General features: G+C 40.2%; 1 protein-coding gene across 1 annotated transcript in view; it reads left to right on the plus strand.

Moving 5' to 3' along the window:
- LOC127237203 (olfactory receptor 2AE1) overlaps positions 1 to 7989 on the plus strand; it is a 37397-nt gene extending 29408 nt beyond the window's left edge. Inside the window, exon 2 of the mRNA XM_051205315.1 lies at positions 7005 to 7989. Within this exon, the coding sequence (XP_051061272.1) occupies positions 7022 to 7957 (936 nt within the window). The 5' untranslated portion in view covers positions 7005 to 7021 and the 3' untranslated portion in view covers positions 7958 to 7989. The remainder of the gene's footprint in view (positions 1 to 7004) is intronic.
- Positions 7990 to 16436: the final 8447 nt, after the last annotated feature.

Raw genomic sequence — 16436 nt, forward strand, 5'->3', positions numbered from 1 at the left:
ATTTTCTATGGAGTAGACAAGGAAAACACAGCATCTACTCACCCCAGAATCCATGACAGGCCAAAGTATTGATTATAGCAAAGTTCAATTTGGTGAAGCAAGGCGTATGGGGGAGTGGCTACTTGCAGGGACAGGGAGAACTGAAAAAGAGCCATATCTCAGAAAAGCCCATTTGTGATGATTCATGAGAGCTACAGAGCCCCAGAGCTGTCTGCGTGACTTGCAGCCAGTGCCATCAGTAGGAGTCTCTTTTCAGCGACATGGCTGATTGGAGTCTCTTGCCCCAGCTGTTGTTTACTGTTCCCCCATCTTTGGGAAGGGACCCTCAAGACTCTTGTAGGTTTCAGCTTTCCTAGATGAGTGAAGTTCAATTCCTGAGTCTCAGGAACCTCTTCCCTCCTTCATGCTTTAGGGAGTGTTTAAATCAGGAGGACATTGTCATAATATAATAGAGAGGGAGAAAAAATAAAGAAAGATAGGATACTACTTGTAAGATCATTTTTTTGAGTAAGGCTTATCATGGTGATTGAGTGGCCAATCTTATTAGTATTCAAATGATAACTGGTTAAAGTATAGATAGGGAAGTTTAACTGATGAACTGCTACAATCCTAGTTTCTCCTGTCCGTCATGCACAATTTGATGGTCACAAATATAGGCAGGAGATATCTCTGGTTCATTTTCTGGGGGGTATGGATGGAGCTTCTTTGTTATGTTTTTTCTTTTTTAAAAAAATTATTTAATATTTTTTTCTTACTTTACATATTGATCCCAGTTCCCTCTCCCTCCTTCCCTCTCCATGACACCACCCCCTGCAGTCCTAGTCCTCATCCACTCCACAGGGAGGGTGATGCCTTCCAGGAGGGATCATCAAAATCTGTCAAGTCATTTGGAGTAGGGTTTAGGCCCTCCCTCTTGCCTCTAAGCTAAGGAAGTATCCCTTCATGGGAAATGTGCTCCCAAAGTCTTTTGTGCACCAGGGATGCATTCTGGTTCCTCTGTCAGAGGTCCCTTAGACTACCCAGGTCTTCTAACTGAGACCCACGTTCAGGGGGTCTGAGTTAGTATAATGCTGGTTTCCCAACTATAAGTCTGGGGTCCATGAGCTCCCCCTTGTTCAGGTCAGCTGTCTCTGTGCTATACCCCAATTTTTAATAGGATTATTTGGTGTTTTAGTGACTAGCTTCTTGAGTCCTTTGTATATTTTGGAGATCAGCTCTGTCAGATGTGGGGTTGGTGAAGATGTTTTCCCAGTCTATGGGATGCCATTTGGTCTTGTTGATGGTGTCCTTAGCCTTACAGAAGCTTCTCAGTTTCAGGAAGTCCCATTTATTAATTGTTGATCTTAGTGTCTGTGCTACTGGTGTTATGGTCAGGAAGGAGTCTTCTGTACCAATTCATTCAAGGGTACATCCCATTTTCTCTTCTAAGAGGTTCGTGTGGCTGGATTTATGTTGAGGTCTTTGATCCATTTGGACTTAAGTTTTGTGCATGGCGATAGACATGGGTCTATCTGTAGTTTTCTACACATCAGAATTCAGTTGTGCCAGCACCATTTATTGAAGACAAATGGTCTCCTTCCATTGTATACTTTTAGCTGCTTTGTCAAATATCAGGTGTTTGTAAGTGTGTGGGTTAATATCAGGATTTTCTATTCGATTCCATTGGTCTGCCTGTCTATTTTTGTGTCAATACCAAGCTGTTTTCAGGACTATAGCTCTATAATAGAGCTTGAAGTCAGGGATGGTGATTCCTCCTGAAATTCCTTTATTATATAGGGTTGTGTTGGCTATTCTGGGTCTTTTGTTTTTCCATATAAAGTTGAGTATTATCTTTTCAAGGTATGTGAAGAATTGTGCTGGGATTTTGATGGGGATTTCATTGAATCTGTAGATTGCTTTTGGCAAGATTGCCATTTTTTTTAAAAAATTTTTACTGTTTATCTTACTTGTTCAAAAGCATGGGAGATCTTTCCATTTTCTAGTATCTTCTTTAATTTCTTTCTTTAAAAACTCAAAGTTCCTGGGATATAGGTCTTTCACTTGTTTGGTTAGCATTACCCCAAGATATTTTATGCTTTTTATGGCTACTGTAAAGGATGGTGATTCTCTGATTTCTTTCTCAGCCCCTTTATTGTCTGTATATAGTAGGGCTACTGATTTTTTTTTGAGTCAATCTTGTATCCTGACAATTTGTTGAAGGTATTTATCAGCTGTAGGAGTTCCGTGGTAGAGTTTTTCAAGTCACTTATGTAAACTATCACATCATCTGCAAATAGTGAAAGTTTTACTTTTTCCTTCCCAATTTGTTTTCCCTTGATCTCTTTTTGTTGTCTTACTGCTCTACATAGAACTTCAAGTACAGTACTGAAGAGATATGGAGAGAGTGGGCAGCCTTGTCTTGTTCCTGATTTTAGAGGAATCACATTGAGTTTCTCTCCATTTAGTTTGATGTTGGCTGTTGGTTTACTGTATATTGCTTTTATTATGTTTAGGTATATTCCTGTTATCCCTGATCTCTGGATCAGGGTGTTGGATTTTGTCAAAGGCTTTTTCAGTGTCTAGTGAGTTGCTTTTTTCAGTTTGTTTATATGGTGGATTACATTGGTAGGTTTTCGAATGTTGAACTATCCCTGTGTCCCTGGGATAAAGTCTATTTGGTCATAGTGTATGATTTCTCTGATGTATTCTTGGATTGGATTTGCCATAATTTTATTGAGTATTTTTGCATCAATGTTCATGAGGGACATTGGTCTGTAGTTGTCTTTTTAGTTGTGTCTTTGTGTTGCTTGGGTACCAAGGTAACAGTAGCCTCATAAAAAGTTTGGCAATGACCCTTCTGCTTCTATTGTGTGGAACAATTTGAGGAGTATTGGTATTAGCTCTTCTTCAAATTTCTGGTAGAATTCTGCACTGAAGCCATCCGACCCTCGACTTTTTTTTTTTTTTTTTTTTTTTTTTTTTTTTTTTTGGCTGGGAGACTTTTGATGACTACTTCTATTTCATTAGGGGTTATAGGTCTCTTTAAATTGCTTATCTGTTCTTGCTTAATTTTGGTAAATGATATCTATCCAGAAAATTGTGCATTTCCTTTAAATTTTTGAATTTTGTGGAATACAGGTTGTCAAAGTATGACCTGAAGAGTCTCTGGATTTCCTAAGTGTCTGTTTTTATGTCCCCCTTTTCATTTCTGATTTTGATAATTTGCATGTTCTCTCTCTGCCTTTTGGTTAGTTTGCAAAAAGGTTTGTCTATCTTATTTTTCTGGAACAACCAACTCTTTGTTACATTGTTTCTTTGTATTGTTTTCTCCATTTCTACTTTCTTGATTTCAACCCTCAATATGATTATTTCCTGGCTTCTACTACTCTTGGGTGAGTTTGCTTCTTTTTTGTTCTAGAGCTTTCAGTTGTGCTGTTAATTCTCTAATGTGACTATTTTCCAGTTTCTTCATGTGCGCATGTAGTGCTATGAATTTTCCTCATAGCACTGCTTTCAAAGTGTCTAATAAGTTTGGGTATGTTGTGTCTTCATTCTTTTTTTTATTCTAGGAAGTCTTTAATTTCTTTCTTTATTTCTTCATTGTCCCAGGAATGGTGCAATTGCGCATTATTGAGTTTCCATGAGTTTGTAGGGTTTGTGCAATTTGTGTTGCTGATTTCTAACTTTAAAGCATGGTGGTCTAATAAGATACAGGGCGTTATTTCAATTTTTTTGAATCTGTTGAGGTTTGCTATGTTTCCAAGTATGTGCTTGATTTTAGAGAGGGTTGCATGCGGAGCTAAGAAGGTATATTCTTTTGTGCTAGGATGGAATGTTATATAGGTGTCTGTTAAACCCAATTGGGTCATAACTTCTGTTAGTTTTTTTTTTTTGTTTCTTTGTTAAGTTTCTGTCTTGTGGTCCTTTCTAGTGGTGAGAGTGGGGTGTTGAAGTCTCCCACTATAAGTGTGTGAGGTTTTATGTGAGATTTGAGTTTTAATAATGTTTCTTTTATGAATGTGGGTGCCTTTGTATTAGGGGCATAGATGTCCAGAACTGAGACTTTGTTCTGCTAGATTTTTCATGTGATGAATATGAAATGACTGACCTTCTTCATCTCTTTTGATTGATTTTAGTTTGAAGTCTAATCTGTTAGATATTAGGAATGCTATACCAGCTTGTTTCTTGGATCCATTTGACTGGAAAATCTTTTCCCAACCCTTTGCTTTGAGATAGTGTCTGTCTTTGAAGTTGAGTTGTGCTTCTTGTATGCAGCAAAAGGATGGATTTTGTCTTCATATCCATTCTGCTAACATGTGTCTTTTCATAGGCTAGTTAAGACCATTAATATATAGGACAATTATGGACCACTGATAGTTTATTCTTGTTTGTTTTGGATTTGTTGGTAGTAGTGGTATTGTGTGTAGATTTACCCTGCTTTTTCTTTTGGCTTCTGGTAAAGTGGGATTATCTATTGCCTTTGTTTTTGTGAGTGTAGTTAACTTCCTTAGGTTGGAGTTTTCCATCCAGAACTTTCTGTAGGGCTGGATTTGTGGACATGTATTGTATAAATCTGGCTTTGTCATGGAATATCTTGTTCTCTCTATCTATGGTTGTTGAGAGTTTTACTGGGTGTGGTAATCTGGGCTGGCATCTGTTGTCTGTTAGAATTTGTAGACCATCTATCATGGACCTTCTGGCTTTCAGAGTTTCCATGGACATGTCAGGTATAATTCTGATAGGTCTGCCTTTATATGTTATTTGGTCTTTTCTTTCACTGCTTTTAACATTATTTCTTTAGTCTGTATGTTTGGTGTTTTGATTATTATGTGATGAGGTGACTTTGTTTTTGTGGTTCAGTCTATTTGGTGTTCAGTAAGCTTCTTGTACTTTCATAGGCATGTCCTTCTTCAGGTTGCAAACGTTTTCTTCTTTGATTTTGTTGAATATGTTTTCTGTACCTTTGAGCTGAAATGGTAGCTGATGGTGGAAGCTTTTTTCTGTCTCCAGTTCCCCCCCCCCAACCAGAGGGGTGAGGGGAAGGACTGGCATGATGGGGATGGCATGCTTTGTTCTGCCTCCAGTCCCCCCTCAGTGACAGGAAGCATCTGGTCACAGGTCAGGGGACTTACTCTTTACTGAGTGAAGGGTAGAGAAGCAAGACATATCTCTGTTATATTTTATATTAGTTCTTTTTTGTGTTTCTTTAAATCAGTGGTTCTCATTCTATGAGTCACAACCAAAAAATATTTATATTACAATTCCTAACAGTAGCAAAATTACAGTTATAAATTAGCAATGAAAATAATTTAATGGGTAGGTGGTCCCCTGGAGAAGGGGTAGGGGGACAAAATCTCCTGAGCAAATTAGGAACATGTCAGAAGGGGAGATTGAGGAGGAAGAGGAGGGGAGAGGTGGGCATGAGGGAGCAGGAAGATTGAGTAAGGGAAAGAATAGAGGAGAGCAAGAAAAGAGATACCATAATAGAAGGAGCCATTATAGGTTTTAAGGGAAATCTGGCACCAGGGGAATGTCCTGAGATCTAGATGGATGACCCCAACTAACTAAGCAATAACGAAGAGGCTACCTTAAATGCTCTTCCCTGATAATGAGATTGATGACTACTTTGTATACCATCTTAGACCCTTCATCTAGTAGCTGATGGAAACAGGAGCAGGCACCCACAGCTAAACACTGAGCCTAATTCCTGGAATCCAGTTGCAGAGAGGGAGGAGTGATGGACAAAGGGGTCAAGACCAGGCTGCAGAAACCCACAGAAAACAGCTGACCTGAACAGAGGGAGCTCATGGACTCCAGTCTGATAGCTGGGAAACCAGCATAGGACCAACCAAGACCCCCTAAATGTGGGTGTTAGTTAGGAGAACTAGGCAGTCTATGGGAACTCAGGTAGTAGATCAGTATTTATCCCTAGTATATGAATGGACTTTGGGAGCCCATTTCACATAGAGGGATACTCTCAGCTTAGACACATGGGGGAGGACCTTTGCCCTGCTCCAAATGATATGATAGACTTTGAAGACTCCCCATGGATGGCCTCACTCTCCCTGGGGAGCAGAAAGGGGATGGGATGGATGTTGGTCCGGTGGACAGGTGAGGACGGAATGGTGTGTGAACTGGGATTGACATGTAAAACAAGCTTGTTTCAAACAAATAAAAAATTATCAAAAAAGGGAACATAAAAATGTAATGGATAGGGGGAACACCACAATACAAGGAACTGTATTAAAGGGTCACGACATTAGGAAGGCTGAGAACTACTACTTTAAATTGTACTTGACTCTACATAAGAAAAATATGAAATACTGTGACTCTCATGTGACTGCCCCTGAAAGAAACAAAACTTGCTAATCTTTTAAGAAAAAAAAACAACAACAACAAAGAAAAAACGATGCAGAAACAGCACTCCACCAATTCCATATTCCTGTATTATGTGTCTTAATCACCCCCACCCCCACTCCCTCCTCCCACTCCCTTATCCTGCTCCTCCCCTACCTTCATGTACTTACTCAGTCTGGTGTACATTCCTTGATGGAATGTTGGTTGATCCTGTGCAGGTGATCCTAACTGCAGTGAGTTCACTAGTGCAGTGGGCATACTCTGTACAGAAGACATCATTTCTCCCCATTCACATCTGATAGTTTCACACAAGTCTTGGGGATCAACCTTGTATTGTACCTTGCAATATACTTGGGGAGATATCACATTAGTTCCCAAGCTGGGCTTTCAATACAATATAGCTATTTTGGAACTTCATAGGGAAGATGATTTTCAAGGGAGAGTTTTAGGTTTCTCTTTTAAAAGATATCATTTGGCTAACCAGAGTTGTTGCACAATTATATATATATATATATATATATATATATATATATATATATATATGAGAGAGAGAGAGAGAGAGAGAGAGAGAGAGAAAAGAGTTGTTTTCATTTTCCTGAGAAAGGAAGTGCTCATTATTAAAGTTGTGTTTCTTGCATTACACCCCTGTCCTCTCCCTGTCCCCTCAGGGGCTGAGGAAGGGAGCATGTGGAGGTGGAACCAGACCTTCCTGGAAGACTTCATCCTTCAAGGGCTCTTTGATGACTCCTTCAACCACCTCTGCCTTTTCCTCCTGATCATGCTGGTCTTCCTTACCGCAGTGAGTGGCAACAGCCTCACCATCCTCCTCATCTGTGCCGACACCCATCTTCACACACCAATGTATTTCCTGCTCAGCCAGCTGTCCCTCATGGATCTGATGCATGTCTCCACAACCATCCCCAAGATGGCTAGCAACTACCTGTCTGGCAAGAAGTCCATCTCTTTTGTGGGCTGTGCCACCCAGCACTTCATGTACCTGTCTCTGGGTGGTGCAGAGTGTCTCCTCCTGGCCCTCATGTCCTATGACCGCTATGTTGCCATCTGTCACCCCTTAAGATATACTGTGCTCATGAGCAGGAGAGTGGGAGTGATGATGGCTGTCATGTCATGGCTGAGTGCTTCTGTGAACTCCCTGATCCACACGTCCATCTTGATGAGCTTCCCTTTCTGTGGCTCAAGAATCATCCATCACTTCTACTGTGAATTTCCAGCTATTTTGAAGTTGGTGTGTGGGGACATTACTGTGTATGAGAACACAGTCTACATCAGTAGCATTATACTTCTTCTCATCCCCATCATCCTTGTCTCTACATCCTATGGATTTATTCTCCACAGTGTCATTCAGATGCGTTCAGCTGGGAGTAAGAGAAATGCCTTTGCCACATGCAGCTCTCATCTCATTGTAGTTTCCCTTTGGTATGGTGCCTGCATGTTCTCCTATATGAGGCCCCGGTCCCAGCGCACTCCACTGCAAGACAAAGTTGGTTCTGTTTTCTATAGCATCATTACCCCCACCCTGAATCCCCTGATTTATACTCTCAGGAATAAGGATGTTGCAAAGGCTCTGAAAAAAGTGTTGGGGAGAAATCTTCTTGCCTAGTGACTATAGTTGTAGTTTTTCAGAATATACACTTGAATTAGATTTGCCTTAAACTGATTTGAGCAAATTCCAGATGCTTTTTTTTTTACTAGTGCACAAATAATATGGGCAACATGTAACTCTACTATTCTAATATGATTTCCAGTATCCCAACTGATAGAATTGTTGTGCCATCATCTTGGACCCTTGACCTCAACTTCTGATTCTAAGAATGGCACAGAGTATTCAACAAAGTATCCCTAGTACTTAAAAATCAAGCAAACCACAAGAACCAGTCCCTTCTTAGGAAGAAGAACTGTCCACACATACAGTCCCCTTCTCTTCCCAATCTTCTAACCCATCAAAACTTTCCTAATTTGTAAGGGAAACATTCTCATTACCTGCAGATGGCTGGGAACCCTTCTTAGCTTTTCCACATTAAGCTTGTAACTTCTGTTGAATAGTCTTCTGACTTCAGATTCCTTTGATTTACCATCTATTTTCTAACACAGACACTATTGCGTACATCCCATGAAGCTCTGGAAGAACTAAGGAAAAATTAAAACCCAAACCCAAATCCAATGCAAAAAAATGTTTTGAAAGGAGGCACAGGGAATGCAGCTCAGTTGGTAGAATGTTTGTTTTGCATTCCCAAAATCCTGGCCTGGATTTCCAGGAGAGCATGGAATTGGGCATGGTGGTATAGGTCTGTGATCCCTGAACTCATGAGGATCAGAAGTTCATGGTCCTCCTCAGGTATATAGTGAGTTTCAGCCTCAAGATTAACCCACTCACACAAAACTAAATAGTCAAACAACCAGCCAGCCAGCCAGCCAGCCAGCCAACCAATCCCCCCCCAGAAGACATATAAAGGCCAATGACATACCTTAAAATATTAACGTAAGACTATGATGGGCTGTAGATAAAATTTCAAGTACTGTACTGAGTGGGTATGGGGGGATTAGACATCCTTTTTTTTTTTTTTAGGTTGATGGATGTTTATTCTGGAGAAATCACTTACACCAGAAACAGATACTTCTATTAATCTACATTTATTTTTCTTTCATTCGGTATGACTGACCCCCTCCATGTCTCATTGGTGTTTTGCCTTTCTTCTTTCCAGAAATTTCTCTCTGTCCCAAAGTCCCAGCTATCTCCCCTGTCTAGCTATTATTCATTCAGCTTTTTATTACACCAATCACAGCAATACAACTTTACCCAGTGTACAAATATCCCAAAACATTTCCCCCTTTTCTCTAAATAAAAGCGGAAGGTTTTAACTCTTAATACAGTAAAACTACATACAATAAGAATAATTATTAGGTAAGAATTACATTTGCAATGTTTAGTCCATATGCATTTGTCAAATTCAGAGAAAGTATTGTATTGTCTACCCTATCTTAGTGAGTCCAAACTTATACCTAAACCATTCTCTATCATAACTTGTATTACCATCCTACAAATATCTTTTTAGACCTAAAAACATCTTCTTAGATAAACAATTTAAGATTTTATGTTTCTCAACCTTATAAACTTTACATCTCTTATGTAAGTTTTTTTTTTTTTGAATTTGGTAACAAGGAATCTGTAACTATCACATCTTCAACTCCATTAGAGTCCCAAAAGGATAAAATATTACCCAAGAAAACAGGAAATGTAGAGCAAACAACTTTCAAAACTATAGAAATGATAGAGACATCTGGCTGCCTGGACAGTCACCCAAGGTTCCTCTGTAATGTTTGGACATCCATCTTTGCCCTACAGGACTAGGATATCTGACAGACTTTCCTTTGAAGCAGGAACCAGGAAGGACTACCTTACCTCATCTTGGCAAAGTTCAGCAATCACATTTTTTGTGTGTCCTGTTTGTCAAATTTGGACAGCATACTGTCAGCAGTTGAGGCAAGGGCAGATTCTTGCCCAAATGGCTAGCTTTGCCACACTGAAATCAAACTCATATAGAGGTTCTTTAATGCCCATCATTCTTTCTGAAGAAAATTGGTGCTGCCAGGAGCAGATGTGTCTCATGGTTGATGATAAGCCTTATGTTATTAAAACATCTTAAATGCCATATTCTGTAGGTCTTGGAAGTGTTTGAAGACCATTTATCTAAAATATATTTCTGAGTGACCTTGGAAATATACCTAATATGACTTCAAGTTTGATTGTTATAGGTGACTACTAAAACTGCATTTCTTTTTTTTTTAATTTATAATTTTTTATTTAATTTTATATAACAAAATCCAATTAAATGAAAACAAACATTTATACACAATATTTGGGAATTTGGGCGTCGTTCTTTCCAAACTACTTCCTGCTGGTAAGGGGCGCTGTCTGGGGGGATTCAAAGAAGATTCAGATATCCTAGCTGTAGTCTGTAGGGCTGTTTTGTCCAGCTGTTTTGAATGTAGGATCAGCTTGTACTCTGTTTCAGGCGGTCTGGTATGATCAAACCACATTAGTCTGGAAGGAATCCACATCTTTTCATTTTCTGTGGAAACAAAAATAGAAATCCTTTTCCCCAGTAACTTGTTCTTCAAGTTAAATTTTGGAGTCAAAGCATTTTTTTTAAATTTATTATTTTACATGTCGATCCCAGTTCCCTCTGGGATTAGACATCCTTGTCTTGTTCCTGATTTTAGTGGAAGTGCTTTGAGTTTCTTTCTGTTTAGGATAATGTTGTCAGTGGGCTTGCTATAAATGGAGTTTATTATGTTGAGATATGTACCTTGTATTACTAGTCTCTCCAGGACTTTTGTTATGAAGGGATGTTGGATTTTTATTCATCTAATGAGAGAATAATTTTTTAAAAGTCTGTTTATATGGTGGATTATGTCCATAATGTTTGTGTGTGTTGAACTATCTGAATCTCTGGGGGGGGGTGCCATTCAGTCATGGTGGGTAAATGATGAACCCCATTATTTGCTATCCAGTGCAGAGTGGTCAGCCTTGAAACTATATTTTCTCAGTAGATTGTATTTATTAATTTGTGTATGTTATAAGTATAACAAGAGAAAATGCTATCAACTTGAAAGTAGGGGCATGGCAGTGGTTCAAGGGAGGATGGCTGGGAGTTAGGGAGGAGGAAGGGAGGGACAAGTAATATAATTCTATTTAAATTAAGAACATTAAGAAAAGAAAAAAGAATCATCTCTTTCTTTTAGGTTTTCCATTTTGGTGGTATGCAGATTTTTACAGTATTCTCTGATTTATTTATTTATTAGTATTTTACTAATTTCAGCCCTGAGTTTGTTTCTTCCCAATTATTCTTTTTGGGTATTATTTTTTCTTATGTTTCTAGAGGTTTCTAGTGCATCACTAAGATATTGATACAAGAATTCTCTAATGATTTGATGTAGGCATGTAGTGCTATGCACTTGTCTCTTAAAATTGTCTCCGTAGGGTCCCACAAGTTTGGGTATGATGCATTTTCACTTTCATTCAACTATAAAAAGTTTTAAATTTCCTTCTTGACTTTTGTCTTGGCCCAATTTTCACCCTGTAGTGAGTTGTTCAGCTCCCATGAGTTTGTATATTTTCTAATCATCTACCATAAAACAATCCCAAAATCTTGTGAACCACAGCATTAGGTATAGAGACAGTATAGAAATCAGCTGATTGTGTTAGGCTGTTTTCTGTTGCTAAAAGACCAGAGAAAAATAAGCTCAGGGGAAGAAACATTTTGCTCATTTTCTCAGGGTTTCAATCCATAGTTATTTGGATGTATAGTTTTTAGGGTTGTGGTGAGTTGGGAATATGTGGTGGAGCATAGCTGCTCACCTCATGGCAGTCAGGAAGAGACACAAGAAGGAGTTAAGGAAGAAAATATGCCCATAAGAACTGGCCCCTATAATCCACTCCCTCTAACTTTTGAGATAGCATCTTTTTTTTAATTTTAATTTTTTTATTCATTTCACATACTGACCACAGTCCCCTCTCCATCTCCCTCCTCCTTCCTCCCATCCACTCCTCAGAAAGGGTAAGGCCTCCCATTGGAAGTAAATAAAATTTGGCACATCAAGTTGAGGCAGGACCAAGCTCATCCCCCTGTGTCAAGGCTGAGCAAGGTATCCCACCATAGGGAATGGGCTTTAAAGAGCAATCTCACAGCATCTTCTAGTAAACAGAGATGTTCCAGTGAGAGGATGAAAGCTTTCCATCTAAGTCTTCATCTTGTAGCTCAGTGTTGGGTTGGGTTCTTGGTCAGCTCTGAATGAACACATGACAATCACTTAAGAAGGACTCAGATAAATAATATTCCTTATTCAAGGCTGAATACACCAAGGTGGTAAAGATATTTCAGGATTTATGGAGGCACAATGATGAGCATGTTGTCAACCACCAGGGTTACATCATCCTGCTTCCCATCACTGGGGCATGGCCCAGAATTCCCTAGTCATTACACTAACCCTAAAGGAATCAGCTCCACCTTGCTGTTTGGACTTGTTCTTTTCTGTGAGTCATGTTCTCTTCCATTCATCTTGGAACAGCAGGTGTGATGAGTAATCATCTTTTGACTAGAGGTGAAACTGCCCCAGGCAACAACTGCTTTCACATTAATCTAGGTGAAACTTCTAAATACCAAGACTGCTTGACAGTGCATGCTTCTTGCCTCCCGCCTTTTATTCCCCACCACTGTTCCTTCTGTATGTTAGCTCCTGGGGGACAGTACTGAAGACAATTGGTGTCCCTTCTGCTTCTTCCTGGCATTACTATACAGACCATACTACTTTCATACTTCACTACTTTTCCATTCTTGTTTTTATGTCCAGACTTGGACTTTTAGGAACTCCTAGAGCCGCAGAACTTCCTGGCAGGGGATGGCAGTAGCAAAATTAGTAACACTTATGCATCCATTGGCAGTTTGATTCACTGATGAGGTCAGAGCCCTCATGACCAATCACTTATCAAGGGCTTTGTGCCTAAATGTTGTCACACTGGGACCCAAGCTTTTGATATTTGAGCGTTTGAGGTTATTATAGATCTCAATGTATCACCTTGAAAATAGAAGAGGGATTATCAGTTACTGTTCAGTGGGTGATGGGAGCAAAGAGGGCAGGGGAAAGTAGAAGGAGGATGGTTGAATATGATCAAGAATGCAAATAATGTGGTATCAGAGCAAACCTTATTAATCTGTATAATTAAAGAAAACAACCAGGGCTATGGAGATGGATGACTGGAATTGAGATTCTCAGAACTCGTGTGGGCATGGCAGGCCTCCTGTAATTCTCTCATTGGAAGGAAGAGACAGGGCATGCCTAGAGCCATCTGGTTAGTGAGACTAGACACATTGACTCACTCCAGGTTCAATTGACAGCTCCTGCTCCAATATACGAGGCAATGGTGGTTAGCCTTAATTTTCAGCCTGGAGTGGTGTGAAAGGGAAAAGCTCAGTTGAGGAGATGGCAGATACTATTGGCGTGTGTGTGTGTGTGTGTGTGTGTGTGTGTGTGTGTGTGTGTGTGTGTGGTTGTCTTGATTATTAATGGATGCAGGGCTCATCTCACTTTGGGCAGCACCTTCTATGGACACGTGGTCCTGGGCTGTATAAAGCAAATGAAGCATGGGTCTGCAAGCAAACCAGAAAGCAAGTCAGCAAGGGGCATCCCTCCACAGTCCCTGCCTCTAATTTCCTGAGTGACATCCTGCCCTGACTTTCCTCAAAGGTGGACTGTGAGATGGAAGTATAAGTCAAACAATTCTTTCCTTCCCTGCATTGCTTTTGGTCTGAGTTTTTAACTATAGCCAGAGAAGTCAAACTAGAACAAGTGGAGAACGAACAAAGAAGATGCTCAACACCAACCTTGGGCACACATACACACGAACCTCCATATAAACTCATATGCCTCTCCACAGATATAGACACATGCACACCACATATAGATATATTAAAAGAAACTTATCAATTGAGAGACCTTATTTCTTTAAATAATCAATGCTATTTTATTTTTATTCTTCTCTCATATGACACATCCCAACTGCAGTTTCCCCTCATTCTACTCCTCCCAGAACCCCCCCCCCCCAACTAATCTACTGTTCCTCCATTTCCCTTCAGAAAAGAGCAGGCCTCTAGGGCTATCAACTGGACAGGGCGTAGCAAGCTACAATAAGACTAAGCAAAACCTTCATGTCAAGGCTGGATGAGACAACCTGGTAGGAGGAAAAGGGTCCCAAGAACAGGCAGAAGAGTCAGAGACATCTCCTATTCCCACTTTTGGTGGTTCCTTAATGCCCCCAAACTAAACAACTATAACATAGAGGTAGAGGATGCAATACAGACCCATGCAGGCTCTGTGATTGCTGCTTCAGTCTCTGTGAGTTCCGATGAGCCCTACTTATTTGGTTTTATGAGACACTGTATCTTAATAAAATGCATTTTACTCTATACATGTGTGGGTACACACACACACACACACACACAAATCCAAAAGCTCCTGTTAACCCTTAGGAGAAAGACTAGGAGTCAGTGAACCCTTTTATCCATTCTCAATAATGGCCTCAGTGATTAAATATCGCTCTTTGTCTTTCACCTCTACCCAGCTCCTTAATTATCACAGGGGAATGGGTGCCTCAGCCTCTTTTTATTGGGTTCTCAGAACCCAGGCTTTTGTATTAAAACTGGGGACAGATCAACAAGCATGGTTATATTTATTTCTGAGCCTCATGATTTTATTACTGTTATTAAAGATTGAACTTTGACTTGTTAGGGGCACAGAAAAAGATAAGTATTTCAATATTGATAAGGCTGTATGTTTCTAATACCCATGTGATTGATTTCAGCTCAATGTACTTTTGTTATCAACTGTTCCTGTCCCTGATGTTGATCAGATGTACAAGACCCTTTCCTCTCACAGCCTTGTAATCTCTAAGGAATGCTGAGGAGAGGAGACTTTATGATGTACTAAGATGCCTGAAAAATGTACATAGATCATAGCCCATGCTGAGATGGATGGGTAGGCTATGGGTGATGTCTTTGAGCTATCTGTGTTCCTATAAGGAACTTCTCAGCCCCACTCATACAAGTAATCCCAACACAGTAGTGTGTTTGCCAAGCTGGACTTTGGTGTAATTGTTAATTTGGTCTGTTAACAGTTCCTTATCTGGTGTTAGTAGGTGTTTGTGTTCCATCTCCTCAGGAAAACTGTCACACATCAAGGTGGCTCTGTGTGAGCAGATTGCCCTGAAATTCCCAAAGCAATCTTTGAAGTGACTTCAAATTTTTACAACATTGAGTCTGTGATGGGTGAGGTGAAGTCAATGCCTGAGATACCCTCAAGATGGCTTTCCTACTGTCCCAATACAAATTACTTGGCATCCCTTTTAAAAATTAGTGTATATAAATTGTACAAAAATATAAGGGAGTTCGGCATGAAATTTTACATAAGATGCTTTGGTTATATATCCTTCCTTTACTCAAACTTGTTACCCTACCATGGTCCCCTCTCTATTCCTTTGTAACCTGTCTTTGGTTTGTAAGATTCCATATGAGGGACCTAGAGAGACAGCTAAGTGGTTAAGAGCACGTTCTGCTCTTACTGAGGGCTGGAGTTTGGTGTCCAACATCCATGTTGGATGGCTCACAACTGTCTGTAACTCCAGGTCTAGGGGGAATCCCATGTACTCTCCTGTCCTCTGCAGATACCCACCCATGGGTGTGCACATACACCCACATACAATATAACTGAAAAAAAAAGAAAGAAACCTAAAAAGAGTCCATATACAATGCTTGTCTTTCTGAATCTGATTTATTTGCTTAACATGGTGATCTCTGGTTTAATCCATCTTCCTGACAACGATAGGAATACAGGAGAGGATGTAGAAACAAACCTATGAAGCTACATCTGGTGCAGGGGAATAGCAGGGAAGGAGGTTTCAGAGGCATCAAGACTGATATTTGGAAAAACCAATGATAGAGGAGGGATAGAAACTCCTCTTTATTAGCAACTGTTCTACTGCTGTGAAGAGACACCATGGCCAAGGCGTCTTAGTTGCAGAGGGTGAGTTTATGATCATCATGGCAGGGAACACGGCAGCAGGAAGGCATGGAATTGGAACAGTGTCTGAGAGTTCACATCTGATCCAAAGGCACGAGGCACTGGAAGAGTTGGCTAACTGGGAATGATGTGGCCTTCAGAAACCTCAAAGCCCACCCCCAGTGACACCCTTCCTCCAACATTAGGTAACATCTCCTAATTATTCCCAAACAGTTCCACCAACTGTGGAATAAGTGTTCAAATATATGAGCCTATAGGGGCCCTTCTCATTAAAACCACCAAACACCAAATCGTCTGACCATGGGCTGCATGCAATAAAACAGAATGTGAACACACACACACACACACACACACACACACACACACACACACACACACACACACCTCTACCTCAAAAAACTCAAAAGGAGGTTGGAATCCTCATGCCCAGAGCCTTTGATCCTTGGGCCCTTCCAAGCTCTCTGAACCAGTTCCAGGGAGAATAAATCAGGCTGACCAAACTACAG

Source organism: Phodopus roborovskii, unplaced genomic scaffold (assembly GCF_943737965.1).
Source record: "Phodopus roborovskii unplaced genomic scaffold, PHOROB, whole genome shotgun sequence".
Lineage (NCBI taxonomy): Eukaryota > Metazoa > Chordata > Mammalia > Rodentia > Cricetidae > Phodopus > Phodopus roborovskii.